Raw genomic sequence first — 13238 nt, forward strand, 5'->3', positions numbered from 1 at the left:
ATGTGAACAATGGTAGAGTTTGGGGAAAATACAATCTTGACATCTGGGAGTTGTAGTTGCTGGGATTTATAGTTCACCTACAATCACAGAGCATTCTGAACCCCACCAACGATAGAATTGGGCCAAACGTCCCACACAGAACCCTCATGTGGGCCACAGCAATGCGTGGCAGGGGACGGCTAGTACAATATACTACTACTAATAATGATCATCATATATTATAATTATATATTATATATTAAATGTAATATTACTAATAATATTACAGTATAATGTTATAGTACAATGTAATATAATATTAATATTGTGCTATGGTAATAATATAATATGTTGTATTTACTTTTTACTTGTAAGCCGCTCTGAGTCCCCTTCAGGGTGCGAAGGGCGGCATATAAATTTCGTAAATAAATAAAGTCAAGTGATATTGCTACAACAGACCCACAAACATGGGGTGGTGATTCACATTTCCCTGCTGGATCAAGTTAATTACCTCGAGGCTCACCAGCCAAGTCCAGGACTGTCCCTGCGGTGGCTTCATGGCTGCCACTTGCTGGGCCCTGGTTGGTCAGGATGTATCCATTTGCAGAGTTTGCAGAGGAGGTCACGACCCGGACCATGGTGACCGTCGGGGCTTGCTGGACCACATGAATGGCATGGCCCGAAGGCTGCTGGGAGGTCACAATGGAGGCCGGCATGTAAGCCACTGGCTTGGCCATGAGGGCTGAGGGCCGAGAAGGGACTGCCATGATTACCGGCTGGGCACTTACAGGCGAGCCTGGGGGAAAGGAAGAGGAAAAGGGAGGAAATTGGTCAGAGGAGAAGATCCTAATCCAAGCAGCTCTGAATTCAAGCTTTTCAAAAAGAGAGATATCAGCCAGCACGTCAACGACTTAAATCCAGACATAGTTTTCTAAGATCTACAGAGACACTCGCTAGAACACCTCAGCAAGCGAGAGTTCAAAAGTGGCAGGCTCAAACCCAGAACCTCAATCAATGGCTGAGTCCAAAGGAGAGATTCCCTCCTGGGCACACAGAGGACTGGGCGACATGGAAGGCGCTGAACAGACTGCGCTCTGGCACCACGAGATGCAGAGCCAACCTCAAGAAATGGGGCCACAAAGTGGAGTCCACGACATGCGAGTGTGGAGAGGAGCAAACCACTGACCACCTGCTGCAATGCAACCTGAGCCCTGTCACATGCACAATGGAGGACCTTCTTACAGTAACATCAGAGGCACTTCCAGTGGCCAGACACTGGTCAAAGGACATTTAATCAACTACCAAGCTTGCAAATTTTGTTTTGTGTCTGTTTGTTTGTTTTTGTTCTGTTAGAAATGTAATACAATCGTCCGGTTGCCCCAACACAATAAATAAAAAAAAGTAGAATGGAATCCCAGGTTCAACCAGGAAGTTTCCCAACAGCAGCAATTCTCTCTTGCAAAGGAATTACTTACCAGGTGCACTTTGTGAATACCGATACTCTGGAACGGAGGCTAGCTTTGAACCAAAGTCGTGATCATGTGGAATGGGTGAGCCCTCCCTCGACAGGCACTCTGGGGTCTGGAGGCCACTTGTGTGAGGAGACAGCAAGCCAGGATGAGTGGGGGACGCAGGGGCACTCCTGGAAGGCACCGTCCAAGGGGAAAGTCACCATTAGCTTACCAAAGATGACAACATTTGGATGCCAGCATGATGGGCATAGTTTGGTGACATACACCACTCTTTGGAAAATGACAATTCCCAGAATTGCACAGAACTGAGTTATAGCATATCAAACTGTATATACTCAAGTATAAGCCGACCCGAATTTAAGCCGAGGAAACTGGGAAAACGTATTGACTCGAGTCTAAGTCGGGGATTGGAAAAGCAGCTGCTACTATAAATTTCAGAAATAAAAATAGATACCAATAAAATTACATTAACTGAGGTATCAGGAGGTTAAATGTTTTTGAATATTTACTATGCGATAAACTGGCATTGTAAGTGGAAAAGGAGGGTCAACAAAAACAATATGGTATCAACAATAACTTTTTAATAATAATAATAATCATCATCATCATCATCATCATCATCTATATATATAAAAATGTAATATTCGTTTGTGGGATTAACATAACTCAAAAACCAGTGGACGAATTGACACCAAATTTGGACACAAGACACCTAACAAACCAATGTATGTCCTTCACTCAAAAAAATTTGATTTTGTCATTTGGGAGTTGTAGTAGCTGGGATTTATATTTCACCTACAATCAAAGAGCATTCTGAACTCCACCAATTATGGCATTGAACCAAACATGACCAACAGAAAATACTGGAAGGGTTTGGTAGGCAGTGTCCTTTGGTTTTGGAGTTGTAGTTCACCTACATCCAGAGAGCACTGTGGATTCAAACAATGATGGATCTGGACCAAACGCAACACAAACACTCAATATGCCCAGATGTGAACACTGGTGGAGTTTGGGGAAAATAGAATCTTGACATTTGGGTGTTGTAGTTGCTGGGATTTATAGTTCACCTACAATCACAGACCATTCTGAACCCCACCAACGATGGAATTGGGCCAAACCTCCCACACAGAACCCCCATGTGGGCCACAGCAACGTGTGGCAGGGGATGGCTACTACTACTACTACTAATAATAATAATAATACTTCATTTGTATCCTGCCTTATCTCCCCATGGGGACTCAGGCCAGTATCCAACAGAGTAACAGGCAAACATTCAATGCCTATCTAAACAATGCAAAGCTAGATACAGATATATAATTATATATACTAATTTCACATATGCATTGCCCCCTGAAACGTTTGCCAATTCTCTCTTGCTACATGTGCATTTCCCTTGTGCAATATTTGCAAGCCCTATATATCTTTATTCAGATATATTTAGATATCTCTCTCTATATAGATAATTATACCAGACTTGCAAACATGTGAAGGGAAAATTTATAAATAAAATTACTTATTTTCATAAATAAAAATCATGAATACTTATTTTCATAAAAATAAATTCATAAATAAAATATACACACACACACTTACACACAGAGAGATATATATCAATATCTATATCTATATAGGATTTGCAGAGACTTGCAAATATGTGAGGGGAAAATTCAAATAAAAATGTATACATATAGATACAGATATATAGGTACATGGAAATCTCCAGATATCTATATGCTTATAGGATTTGTAAAGACCCGCAAACATATGAGGGGAAAACTTTAAAAAATGCACAGATAAAGTTAATACATTTAGATACACACACACAAAAATCCAGGAAATTGGGTGGTTTTGGAAGAGAGCCATAAAAACAAGGAGGACATGACATATATCACCTTTCCCTCCTTCCCTCCCTTTTCACTGGAAAAGGCAACACACTGTCAAGGGAGGGGAAGAGGGGAGAGAAATATGTCATATATTTATTTTTTTGTAATGTAATTTTGATGATGTTGCTTGTTGTTTATGTTTTGGTTTTATTTTGCTGTAATACGAATAAGAATATTCATATCCTTCTATCCTAGTTATATGTCACCTTGTCATGCCCAGCATTATTTTTAAAATTTTAATTATTACATTTGGCCCAGCCATAGGTTTTTAAATGCGTCGTGTTCTTGTTAATATTTATTGCTTATTTTCTGCTTATGAGTTTATTTATGTACGAACCCACACGATATCTTCGTTCATCTGGAGAGGCCCTGCTTACGATCTCACCGGCATCGCTTGGGGACAAGGTATAGGGCTTTCTCGGTGATGGCCCCTCAACTCTGGAACTCTCTCCCTAAGGACATCAGGCAGGCCCCGTCACTAGCAATCTTTAGGAGGAGCTTGAAAACGTGATTGTTCCAGTGTGCCTTTCCAGAATAAGGAAACTCCTAGCATTATGTCCCAACGCACTTTATCAGAGATCCAGGATATCTGCATGCCCATCCCCCTCTAACCACCCCACCTGTCATGCCCAGCACTTTTAATTTTAATTATTACATTTGGCCCGGCCATTGTTTTTAATTGCGTCATTGGCGGTTGTTAATGTTATTGCTTTGTTTTTTGAGTTATTGTGTTGTTGTTGTTGCTGTTGTTTTTATTGTTGTATTTGGGCTCGGTCTCTTGTAAGCCGCACCGAGTCCTTTGGGAGATGGTAGCGGGGTACAAATAAAGTATTATTATTATTATTGTTTTGTATTACTGTTGTTATTGTTTATTGTTGTATTGTGGGCTCGGCCTCATGTAAGCCGCACCGAGTCCTTCGGGAGATGGTAGTGGGGTACAAATAAAGTATTATTATTATTATTATTATTATTTATTATTATTATTATTATTATTATTATTATTATTATTATTATTATTATTATTATTATTATTATATGAAAGTAATAGGAAAGATGACCAGGCCAATGATTTAATGCGGATTACTAGGTCGATTTTAAATGGTGTATTTTAATATTTTGATAAATGGTTTTTAATGTTCATGTATTGTATGTGAATCTGTGCCCAGGGGGTGAGAAGGGCGGAATAGAAATGTTTTAAATAAATAAATATGTTGTCCGGGCTTGGCCCCATGTAAGCCGCTCCAAGTCCCCATTGGGGAGATGGTGGTGGGGTATAAATAAAGGTTGTTGTTGTTGTTGGTGGTGGTGGGGTATAAATAAAGGTGGTGGTGGTGGTGGTGGTGGTGGTGGTGGTGGTGGTGGTGGTGGTGGTGGTGGTGGTGGTTGTTGTTGTTGTTGTTGTTGTTGTTGTTGTTGTTATTATTATTATTATTATTATTATTATTATTATTATATATTGAAAGCAATGGTCTCCAGGCTCCGGTGTCCGGCCTTAAGCCCATTATAAGCCAAGGCAGGTTTTTTCAGCTCAAAAAGAGGGCTGAAAACTCTTCTTATCTTTGAGTATATACAGTGCATTGACTCTCCAGTGTCAAGGCACCCTTAGAAGCAAGTTCCAGAGTCTGGAAGCAGCTTTCAAGAAGACCCTGTCCCTTGTAGCTGTGGCAATGGTGGGACAGAGAGAAGGGTGGCTTCCTCCTACAGCGGAGCAGGAGATGGCTCTTGTCCTGCTCTCCAACCAAACTTACCGGGAGGAAAGAGGCCCAAAAGGGGTTCGGAAGCAGGATACCCCCCTCTGTCTCCGTTTTCGGAATGCCTGTTCCACCAGTTTGCCTTCTGAGGGAGGATCGATGCGCCAAAAAGAGCCCTTTCCCGGCTCCTCCTGAGAACGTGGGACTTTAATAAAATAACGGTTCAAGGAGAGGTTGTGCCGAATGGAATTCTGCAGGGAGCGGAAGGAAAAAGAGGGTTATCCCAAAGCGAGCAAACGAACGAGAGCCGCGTTCTTGCAGAGCTTCCCGTGCGAGCCTTACCTGCCAGCCTTTATCAGCTGTCCGGTAATAAGGATAATGCTTGGTGATGTGGGCATAGATCCCACTTAGTGTTAATTGCTTGTCCTGGGCTGACGAGATAGCTTGAACAATTAGCTGGGCATAGGAATATGGCGGCTTGGATTCGTCCTGCAGACAGACAACACAAACACAGACGCACAGGGGAGTTTTTAGCAGCTTCACAGTTCATTAATGATTTAGGTTGGAGCTTTTCTAACAAGGTAGGCGCCAACTATCCAGATGCCTTTCAAGGTAAGACCAAGAAATAAGCAGGCAAACAAAAATCCCAAAACTGTTCTCCCCAAACATGGAAATTTCCAATTTCTCTTTGTGCTTCTTGGGCCAATTCTCCCTGAACACAAGCGCAAAGAGTTGTGGTGGAACTAGTCTTTTTAAATGTGTTGTGAAGGCTTTCATGGACGGAATCACTAGGTTGCTGTGAGTTTTCCAGGCTGTCTGGCCATGTTCCAGAAGCATTCTCTCCTGACGTTTCACCCACCTCTATGACAGGTATCCTCAGAGGCTGCGAGGTCAGTTGGAAACTAGGCAAGTGAGGTTTATATATCTGTTGAATGATGTCCATGGTGGGAAAAAGAACTCTTGTCTGTTGGAGGCAAGTGTGAATGTTGCAATTGGCTACCTTGATTAGCATTTGCAGATTCAAAGCCTGGATGGTTGTGGCCTGGGGAATCCTTTGTTGGGAGATGTTAGCTGGCCCTGTTTGATTCTTTTTTTTTACTTTAAAAAAATGAAGGTTAAAAATCAAAATAACATTTGCCATCACATAAGTACTGCCAGCAATGGGGCAATGCAGTACACCGTTGTTTTCGTGGCCTGTTTTTGGATTGCCTAGAGGCATTGGTGGCCCCTGGACATGATGTGAGACTGGGTCAAGTATTTTTGTACGACTCATAAAAGTCGGCAGTTCGAATCCAGGGAGCAGAGTGAGCTCCTGTCTGGAATGAATGAAAATATGTGTGTGTGTGTGTGTGTGTGTAATGTTCGTTTGTGGGATTAACATAATTCAAAAACCACTGGGGGAATTGACACCAAATTTGGACAGCGTACACCTAACAACCCAATGTATGTCCTTCACACAAAAAAATTGAGTTTGTCATTTTAGAGTTGTAGTTGCTGGGATTTATAGTTCACCTACAATCGAAGAACATTATGAACTCCACCAATGATGGAATTGAACCAATCTTGGCACACAGAACTCCCATGACCAACAGAAAACACTAGAAGGGTTTGATGGGCATCGACCTTGAGTTTGGGAGTTGTAGTTCACCTACATCCAGAGAGCACTGTGGACTCAAACAATGATGGATCTGGACCAAAGTTGGCATGAATATTCCATATGCCCAAATATGAACATACATGGAGTTTGGGGGAAATAGACCTTGACAATTGGGAATAGTAGTTGCTAGGATTTATAGTTCACCTACAATCAAAGAGCATTCTGAACTCCACCAACAACTGAATTGGGGCAAACTTCCCACACAGAACTCCCAAGACCAACAGAAAATACTTAAGGCCATCCTGTCCAACTCCCTTCACCAGGGCAAGAAAACTTAATCAAATACTGTTTACCCACAAGCAGAAAGAAATTACATATATTAGAAACCAACACGTTCTCATTACTTTATTTTCCAGATCACTAGACTGGGCCACAGCAACGCGTGGCAGGGGACAGCTAGTATATATATAAAAGACCAAGCAGGAATCCAAAATCTGCTCTATAGAGTTATAATGCTCAGACCACTGCACTAAGTTATTATTTGTCTGCAAAGAATAATTTTAGTGGCTCCCTCCACATAGTCTGGAGTGTTGACTCACCAAATGTTTTGAACTTTGATTCCCATAGAACCTTGCTATTGGCCTTACTCTGCTCCCTGGATTTGAACCGCTGACCTTTCGGTCAGCAGTCCTGCCAGCACAAGGATTTAACCCATGCACAACCGGGGGCTCCATGTTTGGTCAAGAGGTATTAAAAATTAATAGGTATTTTTAATTACAAAAATGTGAGTTAAGCACAAAAGGGTTAAATGGGTGCAATGACTCAGCAAAAGCTGTAGTTCTATACAAGCATGTGTGCCTGTAGCTTAGAAGCCCTCAGTGTTAGCAGACCTCAGTGAGAGAGCCCTCAGTGTGAGGTAGGCCTCAGTGGGAGAGAGCCCTCAGTCTGTGTGAGGCCCCTGTGGAAGAAAGGCCTCAGTGTGTTAGTAGGCCTCAGTATGAGAAGGCCTCAGTGTTAGTTGTCTCAGTGGGAGAAAGGGCTCAGTGTGAGAGAAGCCTGTGTGAGAGAGGCCTCAGTGGGAGGTAGGTCTCAATGTGTTAGTAGGCGTCACTATGAGAAGGCCTCAGTGTTAGTTTGCCTCAGTGGGGGAAAGGTCTCAGTGTGAGAGAAGCCTGTGTGAGAGAGTCCTCAGTGGGAGGAAGGTCTCAGTATGAGAAGGCCTCAGTGTTAGTTTGCCTCAGTGGGGGAAAGGTCTCAGTGTGAGCGAAGCCTGTGTGAGAGAGGCCTCAGTGGGAGGAAGGTCTCAGTATGAGAAGGCCTCAGTGTTAATTTGCCTCAGTGGGGGAAAGGTCTCAGTGTGAGAGAAGCCTGTGTGAGGGAGGCCACAGTGGGAGGAAGGTCTCAGTGTGTTAATAGGCCTCAGTGTGAGAAGCTTCAGTGAGAGGAAGCCACGGGTTGAAGGCCATTGTGTGTGAAGCTTCAGTGTGTGAAGGCTGCTGTGTGTAAAGTTACTGTGTGAAGCTCCTATGTAAGTTTGGTGTGAGAAGAGGCTCTGTGAGAGAAAAGATGTTTATCTGCATAAGAAAGAAGCCCAGCCTTGAAGCTAAGAAGGAAGTATAAAGAACTTTATTTGTGTTATAGAAACCTTGTTCTTGTAAATAGTGCAAACATATTATTTTACTACAAAAAAGCCTCCTGTAGACATTGGTCTGTGTGTTTTTCTCCTTTTTCACTTTGGGCTACTGGTGCTGTGTGACACTGCTGCTAATAAGTTACTCTGCTATGCATTTCTGGGGATTGTCTTTTCTTAATAAGCTTAACCGCCCATCAGAAACCCAAGCAAGTCACTCTCTCAGCCTCAGAAGAAGGTACCCTCCCACACATATCTTGCCTGTGACAGGCTTGCTTTGGGGACACCTTAGGTCAGTGGTTCTCAGCCTGTGGGTCCCCAGGTGTTTTGGCCTACAACTCCCAGAAATCCCACCCAGTTTACCAGCTGTTAGGATTTCTGGGAGTTGAAGTCCAAAATATCTGGGGACCCACAGGTTGAGAAGCCCTGGTCTACAGGGTATTCAAACAAGAAAGGGGGTATCATGCACAAGTCACTCTTTCTTGCTGTGGGTATAACAATTTAGGAAGTGGAGATCTGTGGACCTGCCTTGAGCTCATGAAGAAAATGGACTAAAAAACCACAGTGGTTGGAAATAGGTAGACAGAAGAGTCTAGCTTCTTGGAACACACCTTTGGGCTGTCTCCACCTGACGCATCTGCCTGCTGCTCCGACGTAGCCTTTGCTGCATATTCAGCCGCCAGCTGCAAGTCCGAGGTAACGTTGTGGGTAAAACGGTATCCTGAGGAGCCAGCACCGCGGGGACTGGCCGGGCACGAGTTGGGAACACTGTGCAAGGAAGAGCGATGGAAGAGAGAGGGAGGTTTCTTAGCTACGTGTTAGCAATGCACATACTTAAAATATTAATAATGCAAAGATACTTCACACTTTATACCATTATACCACCTTTCCGACATATTCTGCAAACCAGTTGGCTGAAACTGAAAATCCTTAGTGTATTCCCTAAGGAACCTGGCAAGAACAGTGTGAGTTGAATATACAGAAAAAAAGCTCAAAATCCTTTGCAAGCATTTAAGTTCCTTGAAGAAAAGCCTAGCCCAACAAGGTTATGTTGGTGGAGGATTTTCACGTTGATACAACACCCCAAAATGTCCTTTCTATTAATGGTATGCCAGTAGAGCCGTGGCAGGCTGATAGAGGTGGAAAAATCACAATGAGGAGACGTGCCACAAGATGGCACTCATGGCACAAGCTGCAAGAAACACATGCCAAGCAATAAAACAGAAAATATATATATATATATGAATGCTTACTTAAAGCAGAGCCTCTTTCAGACCAAAGAGGAGTCATTAAGATGTGGGAGGATTAATAAGTAAATCAAAACCCACCATCAAATAACTATGACCTGGAGAGAAAAGTACGTCTGGGGGTGCAGAATGGCACAGGGACCAGCCGGAAAGGTACAAGGCGCATTGAGGTTTTCCTTGGCCCTTCACCTGCAGTCTGCCTGCCAAGAGCATCACAGCTGAAGAAACAGGCAAAGCACTCTGATCAAAAGACCACTGCAGTTGTGTATCCCGCATATGCCAAGCCCCTATATTCACACGATGACACACGTCTTGAGAAATCAACTGGCACCCTTTAAATGCCACCAACAGAGAATGCACCAAAATCTATCCAATGAACTTGTGCACACTGCCATGAGGAGAAAAGTGAAGGCTGAGCATCGTGATGAAAGAAATCCATCCAATGCCCACGCAATGCCTCCTTTGCCATCTTTATGTCTGACAACGTTGGCACAACTCAACATGAACACCGGTAACTATAGTTTGGGACATAAAAGCTACACTTGTGTGGATGACACACAACGGTGTAGGCAGAACAGCATGAAAACAGAGCTCTGAGAAGTTACTCTTTTGGATTTATGACTTTCAGAAGCCAGCATGTCTAGTTTAACTCTGCACTGTGTAAAGAACTACCTACTTTAATGTTCAATGTTCACGGTAATTGGAGAATGCTGGGAACTACAGTCCAAAGACTACTTTTCAAAGCTGAGCATGAAGGTCAACATACTGTGGGAGGGACAAAGTTTATGCCTTTGGAACAAATAGCTAGAAAACCAAGGAATTTGGGGGGGGGGGGGTGGTTACTAAATCCATTTCACATGCAAGGCTAGTTCAAAGCCAAGACATTTTGATGTCTGAAGAAAGTGGAACTACCCGATGCTCCTTGTTCTATACTTAGGCTTTAAAATATAGGCTGCACCATTCCATCATGTTGCAATGGATTTAGAGTTGGAATATGAGCCATTCAGCAGTGGAACTCTCTGCCCGGTGTGTGGTGGGGGCTCCTTCTTTGGAATTGCCATCTGTCAGGGGTGCTTTGAATGCAACTTTCCTGCTTCTTGGCAGAATGGGGTTGGACTGGATGGCCCATGAGGTCTCTTTCCAACTCTATGATTCTATGACTCTGGAGGAGTGGGGTTTGAATCCTTGCTTGGTCATGAAAGTGCTACCCCTCTATTCCGCCTTGGCTAGACCACACCTGGAATATGGTGTCCAATTCTGGGCACCACAATTGAAGAGAGAATGTGTCTCTGGAATGTGTCCAGAGGAGGGTGACTAAAATGATCAAGGGTCTGGAGAACAAGCCCTATGAGGAACAGCTTAAGGAGCTGGGCATGTTTAGCCTGAAGAAGAGAAGGCTGAGAGGAGATATGATAGCCACGTATAAATATGTGAGAGGAAGTCACAGGGAGGAGGGAGCAAGCTTGTTTTCTGCTGCCCTGGAGACTAGGATGCAATGGAACAATGGCTTCAAACTGCAAGAAAGGAGATTCCATCTGAGCATGAGGAAGAACTTCCTGACTGTGAGAGCCGTTCAGCAGTGGAACTCTCTGCCCCGGAGTGTGGTGGAGGCTCCTTCTTTGGAGGTTTCTAAACAGAGGCTAAATGGCCATCTGTCAGGGGTGATTTGAATGCAATATTCCTGCTTCTTGGCAGAATGGGGTTGGACTGGATGGCCTATGAGGTCTCTTCCAACTCTAGGATTCTATGACTTTAGAGGACCAGGGTGTGAATCCTTGCTTGGTCATGAAAGTCTACCTGATGATCCTGAATGAGTCATACACTCTCAGTCCCACCCTAATCGTAATCCTAACCGGTGACAGGTTCTCATCAGTGTCACCACAAATCCACAACAACTTGTAGACACACAACCAGGAACCATTCAGTCCCAGCCCTCATCTATTCAACCCACTCATGCTGACTCAAGAAGTGGGTCATTTCTTTCTGCTGGCCATTTGTAAACAAGGCTTGCAAGAGAACTTTTGCTCTCTGAACTGGTGCCTTCAAACAAAACTGGGAGAATGGATTCAAAACGATCTTGACAGATTAGAGAGATGAGCCAAAACTAACAAAATGAAGTTTAACAGTGACAAATGCAAGAGACTCCACTTTGGCAGGAAAAACGAAATGCAAAGATACAAAATGGGGGACAATGCCTGGCTCGAGAGCAGTACATGTAAAAAAGATCTTGGAGTCCTCGTGGACAACAAGTTAAACATGAGCCAACAATGTGATGTGGTGGCAAAAAAAGCCAATGGGATTTTGGCCTGCATCAATAGGAGCATAGTGTCTAGATGTAGGGAAGTAATGCTACCCCTCTATTCTGTTTTGGTTAGACCACACCTGGAATATTGTGTCCAATTCTGGGCACCACAATTCAAGAGAGATATTGACAAGCTGGAATGTGTCCAGAGGAGGGCGACTAAAATGATCAAGGGTCTGGAGAACAAGCCCTATGAGGAGCGGCTTAAGGAGCTGGGCATGTTTAGCCTGAAGAAGAGAAGGCTGAGAGGAGATATGATAGCCATGTATAAATATGTGAGAGGAAGCCACAGGGAGGAGGGAGCAAGCTTGTTTTCTGTTTCCTTGGAGACTAGGACACGGAACAATGGCTTCAAACTACAAGAGAGGAGATTCCATCTGAACATGAGGAAGAACTTCCTGACTGTGAGAGCCGTTCAGCAGTGGAACTCTCTGCCCCGGAGTGTGGTGGAGGCTCCTTCTTTGGAAGCTTTTAAACAGAGGCTGGATGGCCATCTGTCAGGGGTGAATTGAATGCAATATTCCTGCTTCTTGGCAGAATGGGGTTGGACTGGATGGCCCATGAGGTCTCTTCCAACTCTTGGATTCTATGATTCTATGAATGGGTCTAGTTGTGAATGTCAAGGCACAACAAGAACCGTGAAGATCCAGACAGAAGAAAACTGGAGTGTCTCAAATCTTCACTTTCATTTGCAAAGGCTGCCTATGGCTGGATGCAGGAGTCTAGATGAAGGACAATGCAGGATAGCCCCAAAAGTCCTACGAGGGAATGCCAGCATTCCTATGACAAAGGGATCTACATGGAAGAGGAAAACTGCATTTTCTTTTACTCCAGATTGAGTCACTTGCGATAAACACGGTCTCCCAAAAGGGAAGTGCCATGGGAAAGTAGATTCCTAGCACTCAGCAGTTGCAACAACATTTCGACTACCCAATTAAACAATTTATCAGCCCAGTTGAGACAATGAGAAAAAGAACCTGGACCCCGGTTTCTACTGCTCTCCTCCCTCCTAGAAAATTTAATATGTTGTCGAATGCTTTCATGTCCAGAATGTTTCCATCAACCCACTTTGGTTGGGATTCAATGTTTACTTTTAAGCTCTTTTTTGTATTTATATTTGAATCATTGTATGTTTACTTTTAAGCTTTTTTTATTGTATTTCTACTTGAATTACTTCTAAGCTTGTTATTGTATTTATATTCGAATTATTATCTCATGTTTATTATAGTATGTTTAAATTGATACGTTAATTGCTTAAATTCATATAGAATCAAAGAATCAAAGAGTTGGAAGAGACTTCCTGGGCCATCCAGTCCAACCCCATTCTGCCAAGAAGCAGGAATATTGCATTCAAATCACCCCTGACAGATGGCCATCCAGCCCCTGTTTAAAAGCTTCCAAAGAAGGAGCCTCCACCACACTCCACCACATATGTTA

The 13238-nt window shown here is 43.4% G+C and overlaps 1 protein-coding gene across 1 annotated transcript in view; it reads right to left on the minus strand.

Moving 5' to 3' along the window:
• LOC137095179 (forkhead box protein K1-like) overlaps positions 1-13238 on the minus strand; it is a 119026-nt gene that overhangs the window by 8693 nt on the left and 97095 nt on the right. Inside the window, exons 3-7 of the mRNA XM_067461540.1 lie at positions 8864-9020; positions 5368-5514; positions 5083-5276; positions 1455-1621; positions 491-775 (exon numbers count right to left, since the gene is read on the minus strand). Coding sequence (XP_067317641.1) covers positions 491-775; positions 1455-1621; positions 5083-5276; positions 5368-5514; positions 8864-9020 — 950 coding nt within the window. The remainder of the gene's footprint in view (positions 1-490; positions 776-1454; positions 1622-5082; positions 5277-5367; positions 5515-8863; positions 9021-13238) is intronic.

This window comes from Anolis sagrei, chromosome Y (assembly GCF_037176765.1).
Source record: "Anolis sagrei isolate rAnoSag1 chromosome Y, rAnoSag1.mat, whole genome shotgun sequence".
Classification (NCBI taxonomy): domain Eukaryota; kingdom Metazoa; phylum Chordata; class Lepidosauria; order Squamata; family Dactyloidae; genus Anolis; species Anolis sagrei.